At 36.6% G+C, this 14283-nt stretch overlaps 2 protein-coding genes across 5 annotated transcripts in view; one reads left to right on the top strand and one right to left on the bottom strand.

The window, feature by feature from the left end:
- Nucleotides 1–12578, top strand: part of Aspn (asporin) — a 27808-nt gene extending 15230 nt beyond the window's left edge. For all 4 annotated transcript variants that reach the window (XM_005355168.3, XM_005355169.2, XM_005355170.3 and 1 more), the window contains 5 exons: nucleotides 2342–2555; nucleotides 4015–4125; nucleotides 7098–7191; nucleotides 7403–7541; nucleotides 11464–12578. In XM_005355168.3, the coding sequence (XP_005355225.1) occupies nucleotides 2342–2555; nucleotides 4015–4125; nucleotides 7098–7191; nucleotides 7403–7541; nucleotides 11464–11661 (756 nt within the window). In that variant the 3' untranslated portion in view covers nucleotides 11662–12578. The remainder of the gene's footprint in view (nucleotides 1–2341; nucleotides 2556–4014; nucleotides 4126–7097; nucleotides 7192–7402; nucleotides 7542–11463) is intronic.
- The window catches only part of Cenpp (centromere protein P), a 198050-nt gene that overhangs the window by 102233 nt on the left and 81534 nt on the right, over nucleotides 1–14283 (bottom strand). The gene's annotated exons all lie outside the window — the stretch shown is intronic.

The raw sequence follows: 14283 nt of genomic DNA on the forward strand, positions 1-14283 counted from the left end.
GTCCTGGAACTAGCTCTGTAGACCAGGCTGGTCTCGAACTCACAGAGATCCACCTGCCTCTGCCTCCCGAGTGCTGGGATTAAAGGTGTGCGCCACTACCGCCCGGCCTTTAATATTTTTAAAGTCAATTTGTATATTGTACTGTGTTAAGGATGAATGTTCTGGTGTTGGGTGAACCTGGACACAGCTCTTGGCTCTATCAGCTAAATAACAGAGAAAGTAGTCTTACCTTCCTCAGCAGTAAGAAGGGCATAATAATGGCATGGATTTTGTAGACTGGCTTATAAAATTAAATAAGAAAATACATGTAAGTTGTTACTCAAAGATAAGAATTTCCTCAGCTGTGCCCAGTATCACTGTCAGGCTAGTGTGAGTAGACTGGCCAAAGGTGCCGATAGAAACCACTTTCATGTGTCCATGGCCATCCTGGAACTTGCTCTGTAGATCAGACTGGCCTTGAACTCAGAGAGATCTGCCTGCCTCTGTCTCCCAAATGCTGGAATTAAAAAGTGTGTTACCACTGCCCAGCTTATTTTAAGTTTTTATAGGATATGTTTGTTGCCCAGGCTGGCCTCAAACTCCTGGGCTTAACTGCTTCTTTTTACTTGCTTTCCCAAGTAGGAGTAACAAGTACTTGTCATTGCTACAGGTGAAAGCACTTTCACAAGCAGCTGTTTTATAATTGAAGTAGTGGTATGCTGCATAATTAGAAAAGTCTAATTATAATACCTAATAAATTTCCTGTCTTAAAAGAGAAATCAAAATGTTTTAGACATCCTAGGAATCTCTGTTCTATTTCAAACTGCCTGTTTGGTGCTAGTACTCTCATAGAAAAGATAACACACAGAATGACTGGAACACACCCCACTCACTTCTCTCTGCTGTTACAGTGACTGCACACTACATTTTCTTCTACACTGTTTGTTAGTGATGTATCTGGGCTGCAGGACAGCTACTTCCTTGTGTAAAAGCCAACACTGAGTACAGCTGACCTCAGGTTATTCTGCCATCCCATCATGCCAGACATTATGTCATTCAGCATTTGACAGAGCTGAACAAAAGTTGAAGAAAAGCTTTTACCCTAGTTTTATTACTCATCATTCCTTTTATGTAATTTCAACAATCCAAAATTATGTATCTTAACCAGAAAACAAATGGATAAATGACAAAAGACATTAAGTCCTGAACACCATGGCAAGATCTTATTGAATATATATTCATTGCCAAATCATTTTTCTTCATTGTGTCCTGTACTGTACTACTCAAAGGAAAAATAGATTTAACCTCCTAGGGTCAAGGAAAAGTCATAAGCCACCTTTGTGATCCACTACGTTGTTAAAGTCAACTCTTAACTCATTTTCCTGCTAACTAAGGGGAAATACATCCGTAGCTGTTACCATATATTCAGAAAGGAACCTATTTTTGCTGGATGGCAACGAGAAACAGTTTCCCCTCTTCTCCTAGGATTAATTTTTCTCAGATGAAACCTTTAACAACATAGTTTGTCAGGAAAGAGGGTGATTAAAGAGAGAGACAACGGCCAAAGAGTAAAATGAGTGAACACACCCTTGAAGGAGTTTTCTGCGCAGCCAGAGTGTGTGTGCAAAGGAGAAACACTCTGGGCAATTCCAGTAGGACATATTGACTCTGTCTAGAAACAAAAGGAAGAACAGAGTAAGGACAAAGTTTATAAAAGAAATAAATCTCAAGATGCTACTTGATAGAACCAGATTATTAGAGAATCAAAAAAAAAATCCTAAAGATGCTAAGAAACCTGCCACCACTGCTGGTAAAGATCAAAAATTATTCAATATAGCAGAGAGAAAAAATAGAAGTATATTATCTTCTTTATTGTTATATTGCCATGTGAATGGTTACTATGACTGTATTAACAACTAATTCAAAGTTTTAAAAAAATGAGATTATATCTAACTAGCACCAGACATTAAAGCACTGTACTGTTCTAACTTAACATTTTTAAGGCTGAAAGTATAATACAAATCTTTAGTTAATATATAAATGGTAGAAATTATAGATTTTCATGATTAATTACTGTAGAATATCAGGAAATCAAACCATTCCCTCAAAACAGTGGTTTTCCATCTTCCTAATGCTGTGACCCTTTCTCATGTTGTAGTAACTCCCACTCATAAAATCATTTTCATTGCTATTCTATAACTGTAATTTTGCTGCTGTTAAGAATCATAATGAAAATATTTGTGTTTTCCAATATGTCTTAGGCAACCTCTGTGAAAAGGTCATTCCATGCCCCTAAAGGGGTCACAACCCACAGGTTGAGAATAACTGCCTCAAACCGTCTTTCTTTCTCTGCTTTATCTAGGCTCTGATTCTGAACAACAACAAGCTAACAAAGATTCACCCAAAAACCTTTCTAACCACAAAGAAGTTGAGAAGGCTGTATTTATCCCACAATCAACTAAGTGAAATTCCACTTAACCTTCCCAAATCATTAGCAGAACTCAGAATTCATGATAATAAAGTTAAGAAAATACAAAAAGACACGTTCAAAGGAATGAATGCTTTACATGTTTTGGGTAAGTTTTCCCAATGAATGGGACATCTTGAAATTGTAATTAATAGCCAAATTTAAATTATTAATTTTCAAAGTAATTTCATAAATTAATCTTTCAATCTATTAAGCTACTTATAAACTAAAGTGTGAAAAATTACAGGACACAAAGGAAAGCTTTGTGATGCTGTCTCTCTTTTTCAAGAACTTTGTGACACACTTTGTTCTGCTTTTGGGACCTGAACCCTAATTAATAAAACCTATTAAATTTAAAGATAGTATTTTAATATAGTGTATAAATTACTCAAATATGTACAAAATTAATTCTTTTATTGTTTGGAACACAAATCTAATTTTGGTTACATTTTAAGACTATTAATATTTTATTATATAATTTAAGTCTCGCAATTTTATTTGTACTGTTCTTCATACAACTATGCCATCTGCCTGCAACAGTCATTCAAACACCTGGACAAGGTTCATGCTCAAATGTTCTTTTAATCAAAACCTAGTACTTATGAAATATCCTCTTACATTTCTTCTAAGTTAAATTTCTATTTATAATTTTTATATGATATTTTAAAAATTAAGAGGCAGAGCTAGGAGATAGCTCAGAAAGTAAAGTGCTTGCTGCACATATCTGAGAACCTGAGTTTGATCTCCAGAATCCACATTAAAAAGTTGGGCATGGTAGTGCATACTTGTAATCCCAGAGTTGAACAAGCAGAGATGTGCAGATACCTATGGCTCATGGCCAGCTAGCCTAGCCTACCTGGCAGGAAAAAAATTCTCAACAAACAAATCTAAGGTGGTTATGTGCAAGTAATTTATGCCAATTTAAAACACCATTAAAAATGTGGACAGCATCTAAGGAATGACTTCCAAGATGAAGCTCTGGCCTCCATGAGCATGTGCATACAGCACAAAATTTAGGAGATCACAAAATGGAAAACACAAATACCTTGAATTATTTAGAGAGTGGTTTTTTTTTCCTGCTGCAAAATTATCATAAACTGACTAAATCTTCATGCTCATGGCATACTGGAAAGTAATGCTACTTAGTAGTTCAAAACAAATAAAAACAAAAAAGAATTTATTGTTCACAAAATTCAAAACAGTGTTTCTGCGGTTGAAAGAAGAGTAAACAGAATCTACATGGGAAGTAGAAAGTAGAAAAAGACAAGATCTCCTGAGTAAATTGGGAGCATAAGGACCTTGGGGGAGGTTTGGAGCAGAGGGAAGGGAGAGGCAGGGAGGGGAGCAGTGAAAAATGTAGAGCTCAATAAATATCAATAAAATGTAAATAATAATAATAATAATAATAATAATAATAATAATAAAGTAAACAGAAGTAGGTATACTGAGTGGAAATGAGTGTATATGACCAAGACACATTTTCCCAATATTCTTCAGATGTCTTGTCTGCATTATGAGTTTTCATGATTTTAACAGATGTGTGCTGAGTTATGTCATTTATTTCACAGAAATGAGTGCAAACCCTCTTGATAACAATGGAATAGAACCAGGAGCATTTGAAGGGGTGACAGTATTCCATATCAGGATTGCTGAGGCAAAACTAACCTCAATCCCAAAAGGTTTGTATTTGAAAATACCATCTTTCAATGCGCATACATCGTTATTTGGTATTATCACACTTAACCTGTAATACTTCAAACTTTCTAGTATATACTGTCAGACTACACTATAATCAGAAACCCCAGTGCCAGTGTATCTGATCAGAGGATGAAATCTAGTACTTTTTCACATATAAACATATGCAGTGATCTTTTTTACAACATTACATCATAATCTTTTTCCCAGTAGGAATAGACATTGAAAAGCAATGAGCTTTTTATTTTCCTTCCTTTTTCTGACATTTACTCTTCAAAACCTGTCAATCCATGAAGTTCTGTAGAGATGGAGAATTCTGTAGAGTAAAAAGCAGAGAAAGTAGGAGGGGTGAGACCTTGGCTCTGCTGCTGCAGCTGAGGTGAACAGACTCTGGAAGGCCAGATGGGGGCAGCACTGGCTTTGGCAAGAAGAATATGTCATCTGTAACATGTTCCCAGGGATATGGTGAAGATTAATGTGCTAATACACAGAAAGGCTTGAAGACAGTATCTGAGACATAGTTTATGACAACAGTCTCACTAGAAGGAGCCTTGCATCAGTACAGATTAATGGGACCTGAAGCAGCACTCCAAGGAGAACTGCTTCTTCACTGTCCTAAAGAACTTACATCCGAACTTGCTACCTGATCACTAGCTGGGTAGGACTGACTGCCTTTATTGGAACTCAGGCTCACAATCTTGTTTTCCTCATCTCCAACAAAGGCTTCTTTTCTGTGTTGGTTATTAACTGGTTCAAAAATATACCATATTAACAACATTTTCCAATTTCGAACAGTAGTAATTCACTATCTACCAGTAAAAATAGCAACTTAGCCTGTTCTATTACTCTGATCCAAAGTGAACAAACATAAATAAGAGTATAAGATACAGTGAAATTATTATTTTAATACAAATCAACTTATATGGGGCTGGAGAGATGGCTCAGTAGGGTTTACAGCACTGGCTGCTCTTCCAAATGATCCAGGTTCAATTCCTAGTGCTCAAATGGCCATTTACGACCAACCCTATTCTGGTTTCCTCAGGTACCAGGCTTGCATGTGGTGCATAGACATACATAGGGGCAAAACCCATATAAATTAAATTAAAAAAATTAATTATCTTTCACATATTTGAAAAATATATAAAGTAAAAGTCAGAAAATAATTTTCCTCCACAAGGAAGAACCAGTTTAATCCACACCTTTAGACATAAATCACCTTTATTTAGAGTTAAATAAAGTGGGTGTTCACTAAAAACCTAAAATCTTGTAATTTTTGGAGCAGAGACATAAATAAATAAAAAAATAAATAAATAGTTCAAAGCATAGGTTTCCTTTCTTGGATGTACGTTGGCACAGAGTACAGAGAAGCCAGAGCAAGGAAAGCAGTGAAGGCAAAGAGGAGGGGGTGGGCAAAGGAAGAGTTGATGGGTAGGAATAAGCAGCTTATGGATGATATCAGTGTTTGTGGCCATTCTTTCCTATACTAAATATACTGTAATTACAATTTCCCTCAAATATCAAAACAATTTAATTTTTAATATTATTTCAGAGCTTAAAAATTATATCTTTACAGACAAACCAAATCAAATGTATCAATTTACAGAACAATTCTGTCACTATCTCCCTGGCATTAAGAAACTATTTCTTAAGGGGGGCCTGAGAGATGGCTCAGAGTTTAAGAGCACTGACTACTCTTTCAGAGGTTCTGAGGTTCAATTTGCAGCAACCACATGGTGGCTCACAACCATCTGTAATGAGATATGGTGCCCTCTTCTGGCCTGCAGGGATACATGCAGGCAGAACACTACATAATAAATATTTTTTCAAAAATTAAACTATTTCTTGAAAACAAAGTTATTCCCTGAAATATGACAGTCATCATGTCAAACTTCTATCCTAATAGAACTTGCAGCTATCCCAGGAGCAAGTCTTATTGGGAAGAGTTGGCAGGAGGAAAGTAGGAAGATGCCTTTCTTTCCTGTTTGTGTGGGAAATTCTACTGCATGTGGATGGGGAGTAGTTTGTGGTAGGACAGATATTCCTATCTTTAAGATGTTAATAACTGTCAACAGCAGACGGGCTTTTGCTAGACCCACATCTCTGCATTATCTCCACTCATGCCTGTCTTAGAAGCTTTGCCCCATTCTGCTTTCTGGTCATCCACATTCCTCATGTCCTAAGGCAATGGGCCCTTAAGTTCATTAAGCTCCCCACTGAGTTTACTCTTCTCCAGCTTCCTATACTCCACTCCAGAATAGGCTGATAGAGGACATTATCTAGTAGTTCATCAGAGTATTAATTCTTTGGTGACAGGCCCTTTGTTTGATAATTGAAAGTAACATATAGTCATTGCATAAATATAACCCAAGTCAAGCAAAAACACAATTATAATCCTGTCAATTTAGAAAATTTTTTCACTCTAGTTTACTTTTAAATTCAAATTAAATTCTGGATTCAAAAATAAATTTATCCATGAAGTCTGATAATGAAAAGATATTTTAATTCTATTCATCGGTTTCTAATATTAATTGAAATGTTTCAGCAAAAGTTAAAAGCGAGAAGTTTTTCGAGAAAGGTAACCAGAACCACAGGCTGACAAATAATACATTGATATATGACCACCAGAGTGAGGTTTGCTTGAGTGCCCGGGTCAGTCTCTTTCACACCAAGAGGAAAAGGACAAGAACAGATGTTGATAGGTCACCTGTCATGTGCCAGGGCACTGAAGTGCATTTCTTATAAAATAACTATTAGTGACTGAAAGGGTTAAGTGCTGCAATGGACTAAACATGCAAAAAATAAAATCCTATATACTGATGATGTTAAGAAACAAATAACATAACAGGTAACCTCTGGACATTGTATGAGTTTGCCTGAAAGAGTCAAACTTGCCTACTGCTTTTTCTGTAGAAAATTTTACAAAGTAAATAAATAATCACAAAATTATTATTTTTAGGCCTACCACCAACCTTACTGGAGCTTCATTTAGATTTTAATAAAATTTCAACTGTGGAACTTGAAGATTTTAAACGATACAAAGAACTACAAAGGTAAAAATTCTCAAAAAAATTTTCACTGAAACATGGTAGTATATATGACCAAAGCATTTAAGAAGTTTTTTGAGAATGTACAGTGATCCTACTCAGAAGAGTGTAAAGCGAAAACAAGGAGAGAACCACGGCTCATATCCTACATAGGGTTGTGGGGGTTTCAACATACTTTTATCAAATCTAACCACAATACATTTTATATCACCTATAGGCTGGGTCTTGGAAACAACAGAATCACAGATATTGAAAATGGAAGTTTTGCTAATATACCACGTGTGAGAGAGATACACTTGGAACACAATAAACTAAAAAAAATCCCTTCAGGATTACAAGAGTTGAAATACCTCCAGGTAAAACATTCTACTTGTGTTTGGTAGAAATGGGCATTTGAGTTTGTGTAGGACACACTGGTGTATTTCAATCAAAGTGAGCAACAAGAAAACTCTGGACATAATAGTGCCAGTGGTATGAGTAGGAGAGTGTGAGGAGAATACCACCCAGGAAGAATACGACCCCTCCACCTGCACATCCACCTCACTCAAACTATTGAGGTCACTGTTTACCAAGCAAACTTCAAGCTGTTGAAGTTTCTCAAGCCAGGACACTAAGCATAACCATCTGTTCCTTTTGTTCTATAAACATTCCACAAGGCAAAGCAAGAGGATTAGGATCCAGGTGTTAGGTTAGAAGTGGGTATACAGGTTAAACATTCACACAGAGAATGAAATTAACAGAAAATCACTATTTGGAGCAGGTATTAAGTTTTATTTCTGTTGCTGTAATATGAAGTTATTGGTTTTTTACTCTTGAGCTTTGGACTCTTTTGGTCTTTTGGTTTTTGGGAGACCCGTCACCCAGCTCCCAAATAAATACACACAGTGGAGGACTATTATTACTTATAAATGCCCGGCCTTAGCTTGTTTTGTTTCTTGCCAGCTTTTCTTAAATTAACCTTTTGCCTCTGGGCTTTTCCTTTTCTTATTTCTGTATATCTTACTTTCACTCTTACTCCATGGCTGGCTGGGTGACTGGCCCTGGTGCCGTCCTCTCCTTGTTCTATCTTGTCCCCCCTTCTTCCCAGATTTCTCCTACTCATTCTCTGCTTGTCAGCCCCACTTGTTCTTTCTCCTGCCTTGCTACGGGCTGTTCAGCTCTTCATTAGTCCATAAAGTGTTTTAAACAGGCAAAGAATCACAGCTTCACAGAGTCAAACAAATGCAGCATAAACAAAAATGACACACCTTACAATAATTTTTTACAATAACAACACACTATGAACAAGGTAACTTTTTTTTTTTTTTTTGAGACGGGGTTTCTCTGTAGCTTTGGAGCCTGTACTGGAACTAGCTCTTGTAGCCCAGGCTGGCCTCGAACTCAGAGAAATCTGCCTGCCTCTGCCTCCCGAGTGCTGGGATTAAAGGTGTGCGCCAGGATGAACAAGGTTAATTTTTAAAAGAAAGAGTTACTTGGGTTTATGGTGCCACTGGTTAGAGTCTATAATGGTAGAATGAAGCCATGGCAATGGGTGGCTGGAGCAGTAGTTCAGAGCTCATTTTCTGATCTACAAGCAGGAGGCAGAGTACACTGGGAATGGTGGGAGTCTTTTGGATTCTCAAAGCCCTCTCAGTAACACACTTGCAACAAGTCAATACCTTTCACTCTTACTCCGTGGCTGGCTAATCTTCCCAAACATTTGCACCAACTATTCAAACATATGAGCCTTTAGGGACCATTCTCATCCAAACTACTACAGAGCTTCATAACGGGCAAGAGACACAGTTCAGTAGTAGAGTGCTTACATAGAATGTGTGAAGCAATGGATTCAATTCTCCGCACCCTCACACTCTCTATGAAGCTTACATTTTGTCCTCTGTTGGCACAAGTCACCAAAAATGAAGACAGTATTTTACACATAATTCTATTTTATTTTATTTTTTTTATTTTTCGAGACAGGGTTTCTCCGTAGCTTTTGGTTCCTGTCCTGGAACTAGCTCTTGTAGACCAGACTGGCCTCGAATACACATAATTCTAGAACTTTTAGTTTTCCTAATCTAATCTGTGGCTATCAGATAAAAAAAAAAATTCCTATTTCAACTGGATAATGGTGGTGCATGCCTTAATCCCAGCAGCTGGGAAGCAGAGGCAGGCAGATCTCTGTGAGTTAGAGGTCAGCCTCATCTACAGAGTAAATTCCACAACAGTCAGGACGATACTCTGTCTTGAAAAGCCAAAACCAAAAAAAAAAAAAAAAAAAGATCCGTATTTCATTTCAATCCATTTTCCCCAAGGCCTCCTTTCCTTACTGTGCAAAGACCACCCCCCCCCCCAAGTAGCAAAACAAAATAGCTAAGAACTGATTACTACTTGTATTAATTTTTGTTTTTGTTGTTCCTTTTGAGGTAGGTTCGCATTATGTAGTCCAGATTGGTCTCACACTCACTATGTAGTATAATTTTTAAAATCCATAATCTTCCTGCTTCATTCAACCTCTTGAATGTCAAGATTACAGGTGTGTACCACCATGCCCAGACTTTTTCCTATTTTTAAACACATTTTGTTCACTGCATTCTGGAGACTCCAGCACTAAAAGAATGGACTATGTATAGTTGTGGATTTCTGCACCCATGAGCATAGTTCAGTTTGCTCAAGCCATGCCCCATCCCCTGCACTACAACCTGGATATTCTTCATCCATCTACTTTTTTTTTTTGATTGATTGTTTGTTTGTTTTGTTTTTCGAGGCAGGGTTTCTCTGTAGCTTTGAAGACTGTTTTGGAACTCACTCTGTAGACCAGGCTGGCCTCGAACTCACTGAAATCTGCCTGCCTTTGCCTCCCAAGTGCTGGGATTAATGGCGGCGCCACCACTGCCCAGTTCCCATCTACTTTTTACATCCATCTACTTTTTACATGCTGCTTTTGTTAGCATTTCACAGTGGACAAAATTTTAATATAGAAAAGAACACAAGTCACAAATGGATAATAAATAATCTGCAAAGTAAACAAATCCAATCTACCTTGGTTACTCTCATTGAGCTACTGCTGTAAATAATACCTTGCTATGATACTGAGCAGTGGGAGAAATAAAGAGGAAACATAAAAACTATCTTTCACAAAACCCAAGACTGATATAGAACAGAAGAGAGTTGAAGACCATGCACAGATGTTTTAGACAATGTCTGCCCATGATTTTTATGACTAGGTTCAGATTAATCTTGGCAGATTCTATTAAGTAATAGGAATAAATATTCCAGTATTGGCAGCAATGGTTTTTAATATGGCATGGTAGAGACTACACATATGAAGTGGAAGAAGGAGAAGGAAAAAGCAAATTAGCTAAGATAACCAGACAATAAATATATTCTGGATGGTGACACAAGTTCTATGTGACCAAGTTCTCCCCTAAACACTTGCATAATACCTAAACTTGACTTGGTATGACCAGTATTCAACATCTATAAATGAATATACTTTCATATCAATGTAAAGGACACAGAGGAGGCCAGGCAGTAGTGGTGCAGGCCTTTAGTCCCAGCATTCTGGAGGCAGAGGCAGGATGATCTCTGGGTTTGAGGACAGTCTGGTGGACAGAATGAGTTCCAGAACAGCTAGGGCTGCACAGAAAAACGCTGTTTGAAAAGCAAAAACACAAACAAATAATGACAACAAAAAGGCAAACAGTTAAATAAAGCCATAAATCATAAACAAATGCTGACTACATCCAAGAAGAGAGGTTTGTACCTGTAATCCCAGGTACTAATCAGGAGGCTGAGGCCAGAAGATCAAAAGTTTAAGGCCAGTTTTGCAATGTAGCAAGATTTTGACTCAAATAAAAATAAAAAGGATTGGAAGTGTAGCTCAGTGGTTAAAAACATTTCTCCAGTATGCATGAGGTCCGATGTTCAAGATTTAGCAAGACTTCTAAAACCTTATTAATAAAATTTATTTGTTAATAAAACACATTCCATTTATATTTACTGGGCACTTAAAATTCATTCTTTTCCAAAGAAAAACCAGTCCACAATTCACAACCCCAGAGAACCTAGACAACAAAGAGTACCCTAAGAGAGACATCCATGGATCTATATAGGAGGGAAAGAAAAGACAAGCTCTCCTGAGTGAACTGGGAGTGTAGGGCTCATGGGAGGGGATAAGAGGGGAGGGAAGAGGAAGGGAGGGGAGTAGATAAAAATATATAGCTCAATAAATAAATAAGTAAATAAGTAAATAAATAAATAAATAAATAAATAAAATTCTTTCCTCACCCACAACAGATAATCTTCCTTCATTATAATTCAATTACGAAAGTGGGGGTGAATGACTTCTGTCCAACAGTGCCAAAGATGAAGAAATCGTTGTACAGTGCAATAAGTCTATTCAACAACCCAGTGAAGTACTGGGAAATACAACCTGCAACATTTCGTTGTGTTCTCAGCAGAATGAGTGTTCAGCTTGGGAATGTTGGAAAATAATCATTAATGATGTCTATTGAATATAAGATTCACAATGTATTCATTTGGAATACTTGAACTGTACTAATAATGGTAGAATGTTATGAATAAACAAAACTCTATTCCATATGGTCAATGACAAAAAATTTCAGAATTTTGCCCAACCATCAATATTTAGAATAAACCTCTATTGCAGTGTCACTTTGCACATGAGTGGTTCTGTATACATCTTCTGCTTGAACATTCTTTTCTCATCAACAAAAAGATGGATATTCCGTATTTAACCCTTCATTATCAAGTGTATTAAACAGAACTGTACTGTAAACAAAATGCTTGACTTAGTAACATTTGTGCCCTTTCTTTGCTATTAGAAAAACAAAGCTGGCAAGAATAGCAATATGAAGACTACATGTATTTTTAGTATCATTTTAATAACTTGGATAGTACTGTAATATTTCTAATAATGTTGAAATACATATAGTTTGACAAAATCATATTGAAATTCTCAACTCATAATTAAAGTTCAAGTATTCACTATCAACTCAACAATAATATTCATAAGAGTTAGCTTTGGAGCCATAATACATGACTTTCTTTTTTAATTATTATCTGGTCATAAAATGTAATGATTGCTTATATAAAATTTGTAATGTGTATTTTTAGAATCAGTTATATAAGTTTTTAAGAACACAGCAGCAACTGTTAGGTTACATAGCATCGTCACTTCAACTAAGAATATTTCGGGATATTCCTTTGGAAGAGTATGGATGCCAATCAACTTTGTACCAGCTTGTCTCTTCTAACTCGTCTCTTCAAATATGCAAACTGAATAACTCTGAGAAATGCATCTAGGCTTACAAAAACTGAAAGCTCTGAACAAAACTCATGTGTTTATTTTACTGATATTCAATATGAATTAAGTAAAATTTGAAAATAAGGAAAACATTATTAAAATCTAGTTTTAAACAAAATATATGTGTTTTGGTTCAATTTATCTCCCCCAATCAAAACATACATACTTGTTTTTCTTTAGAGAACTAATTTGTTTTAATATATTTTATGGGTGTTTTCCTTACATGTGTGAAAGAACCACTTGCATGCCTGGGGCCAGAAAAGGCAATGGATTCCATGAACTGGAGGTATAGACAGTTACGAGATACTATGTGGGTGCTGAGAACCAAACTTAAGTCATTTGGAAGAGAAGTCATGCTCTCAACAACTGAGCCATCTCTCCAGCCCCTCCCATTTATTTTAAACTACCTCAAAATCTAGACTTCCAATCATTTTTTTGGTGGGAGGAAAAGAAGGACATAATAGATATAAAGGGTGAAAGTTGAACACCTAGGTGAAGAGCAAGTAAACATTTCAGTCTTCAAGGCAAGTCCTCAACTTCAGCACACACCACCATTCTTTGGAGTGGGGACTGCTATGCACACTGCAGAATTCTAGCAACTCTCTTGTCTCTACTTCTACAAGTAATACTATCTGCCTCTTCCACCTACCACCACTGTAACAATCACCAGTTTCCCCAGGTATTACTGTGGAAATGCTGGTGATGACAGCAAAATTTCAGCTGGCTGAGAGCAGCTGCTTTATAGGATTTATACTTGATATCTAAGATGATACAACTTAGGAAACCTAGAATAAAACTGCTGCTTTGTAAAAATTGTAGAGGAACATAATGAAATCTAAATAACGAAGGCTCATGACTAGTGTAAGTTGCACAGAAAGAGGAGTGCAGGATTTTGAGTAGGAAATCCAGTCCTATTTATAGTCTGGAGCAGACCACCCACTCTGAGTCTGCTTCCTCATCTGCAGACAATACAGACCAATGAAGTTGCTATGATTATGAAATAAAAGTATAAATAAAATGCTTTGAAAATCATAAATGTTCATAAAACATGAACATCTATTATTGAACTATGGGCTGATGGGAAAACTAAAAAATATAAATTCCTCAACAAAAAAATATTATAAGGGCTATTACTCTAAAATTAAAAGCTTAAAGATTTTGCTTTTAGTTTTACTCATGTGTATGTGTGCCATGTATGTGGAGGTACCTGTGGAGCCTAGAAGAGCATGTCAGATCTCCTGGAGCTGGAGTTATATGCAGTTGTTATCTGCCCAAAATAGGTGCTAGAAATTGAACTATCGTCCTCTGGAAGAGCCCCAAGCACTCTTAATCACTGAGTTATCATCTTTCCAGCTCTTCAAAAATGAAAGACATTCAAAGTTCCAGCCGCTTCTATGAAATATTTTTCTGCAATATAATATAGTGATATCACAGCACTTAACAAGAACATATGTAAAAATCAAATATTAACGATGTTGGAAAAAAGCAGCTTTTCAAATTAGTAATTAAAATGTGATTAACAACAAGATCAAACATATGCCAGCAGGTAAATCTATAGAGAGAGATGTGGAGCTTAAAGAGTTAACAATGTTTTTCTAGGGCCTGGTGAGGTGGTTCAGAGGTTAAGAGCACTGGCTGTTCTTCCAGAGGTCCTGAGTTCAATCCCCAGCAACCACATGGTAGCTTACAACCATCTATAATGAGATATGGCCTGTAGGCATATGTGCATAAGAAACACTGTATACATAATAAAACTTAAAAAAAGGAATTATGAAAAAACAATGTTTTTT

Source organism: Microtus ochrogaster, chromosome 16 (genome assembly GCF_000317375.1).
Source record: "Microtus ochrogaster isolate Prairie Vole_2 chromosome 16, MicOch1.0, whole genome shotgun sequence".
NCBI classification, from domain to species: Eukaryota; Metazoa; Chordata; class Mammalia; order Rodentia; family Cricetidae; genus Microtus; species Microtus ochrogaster.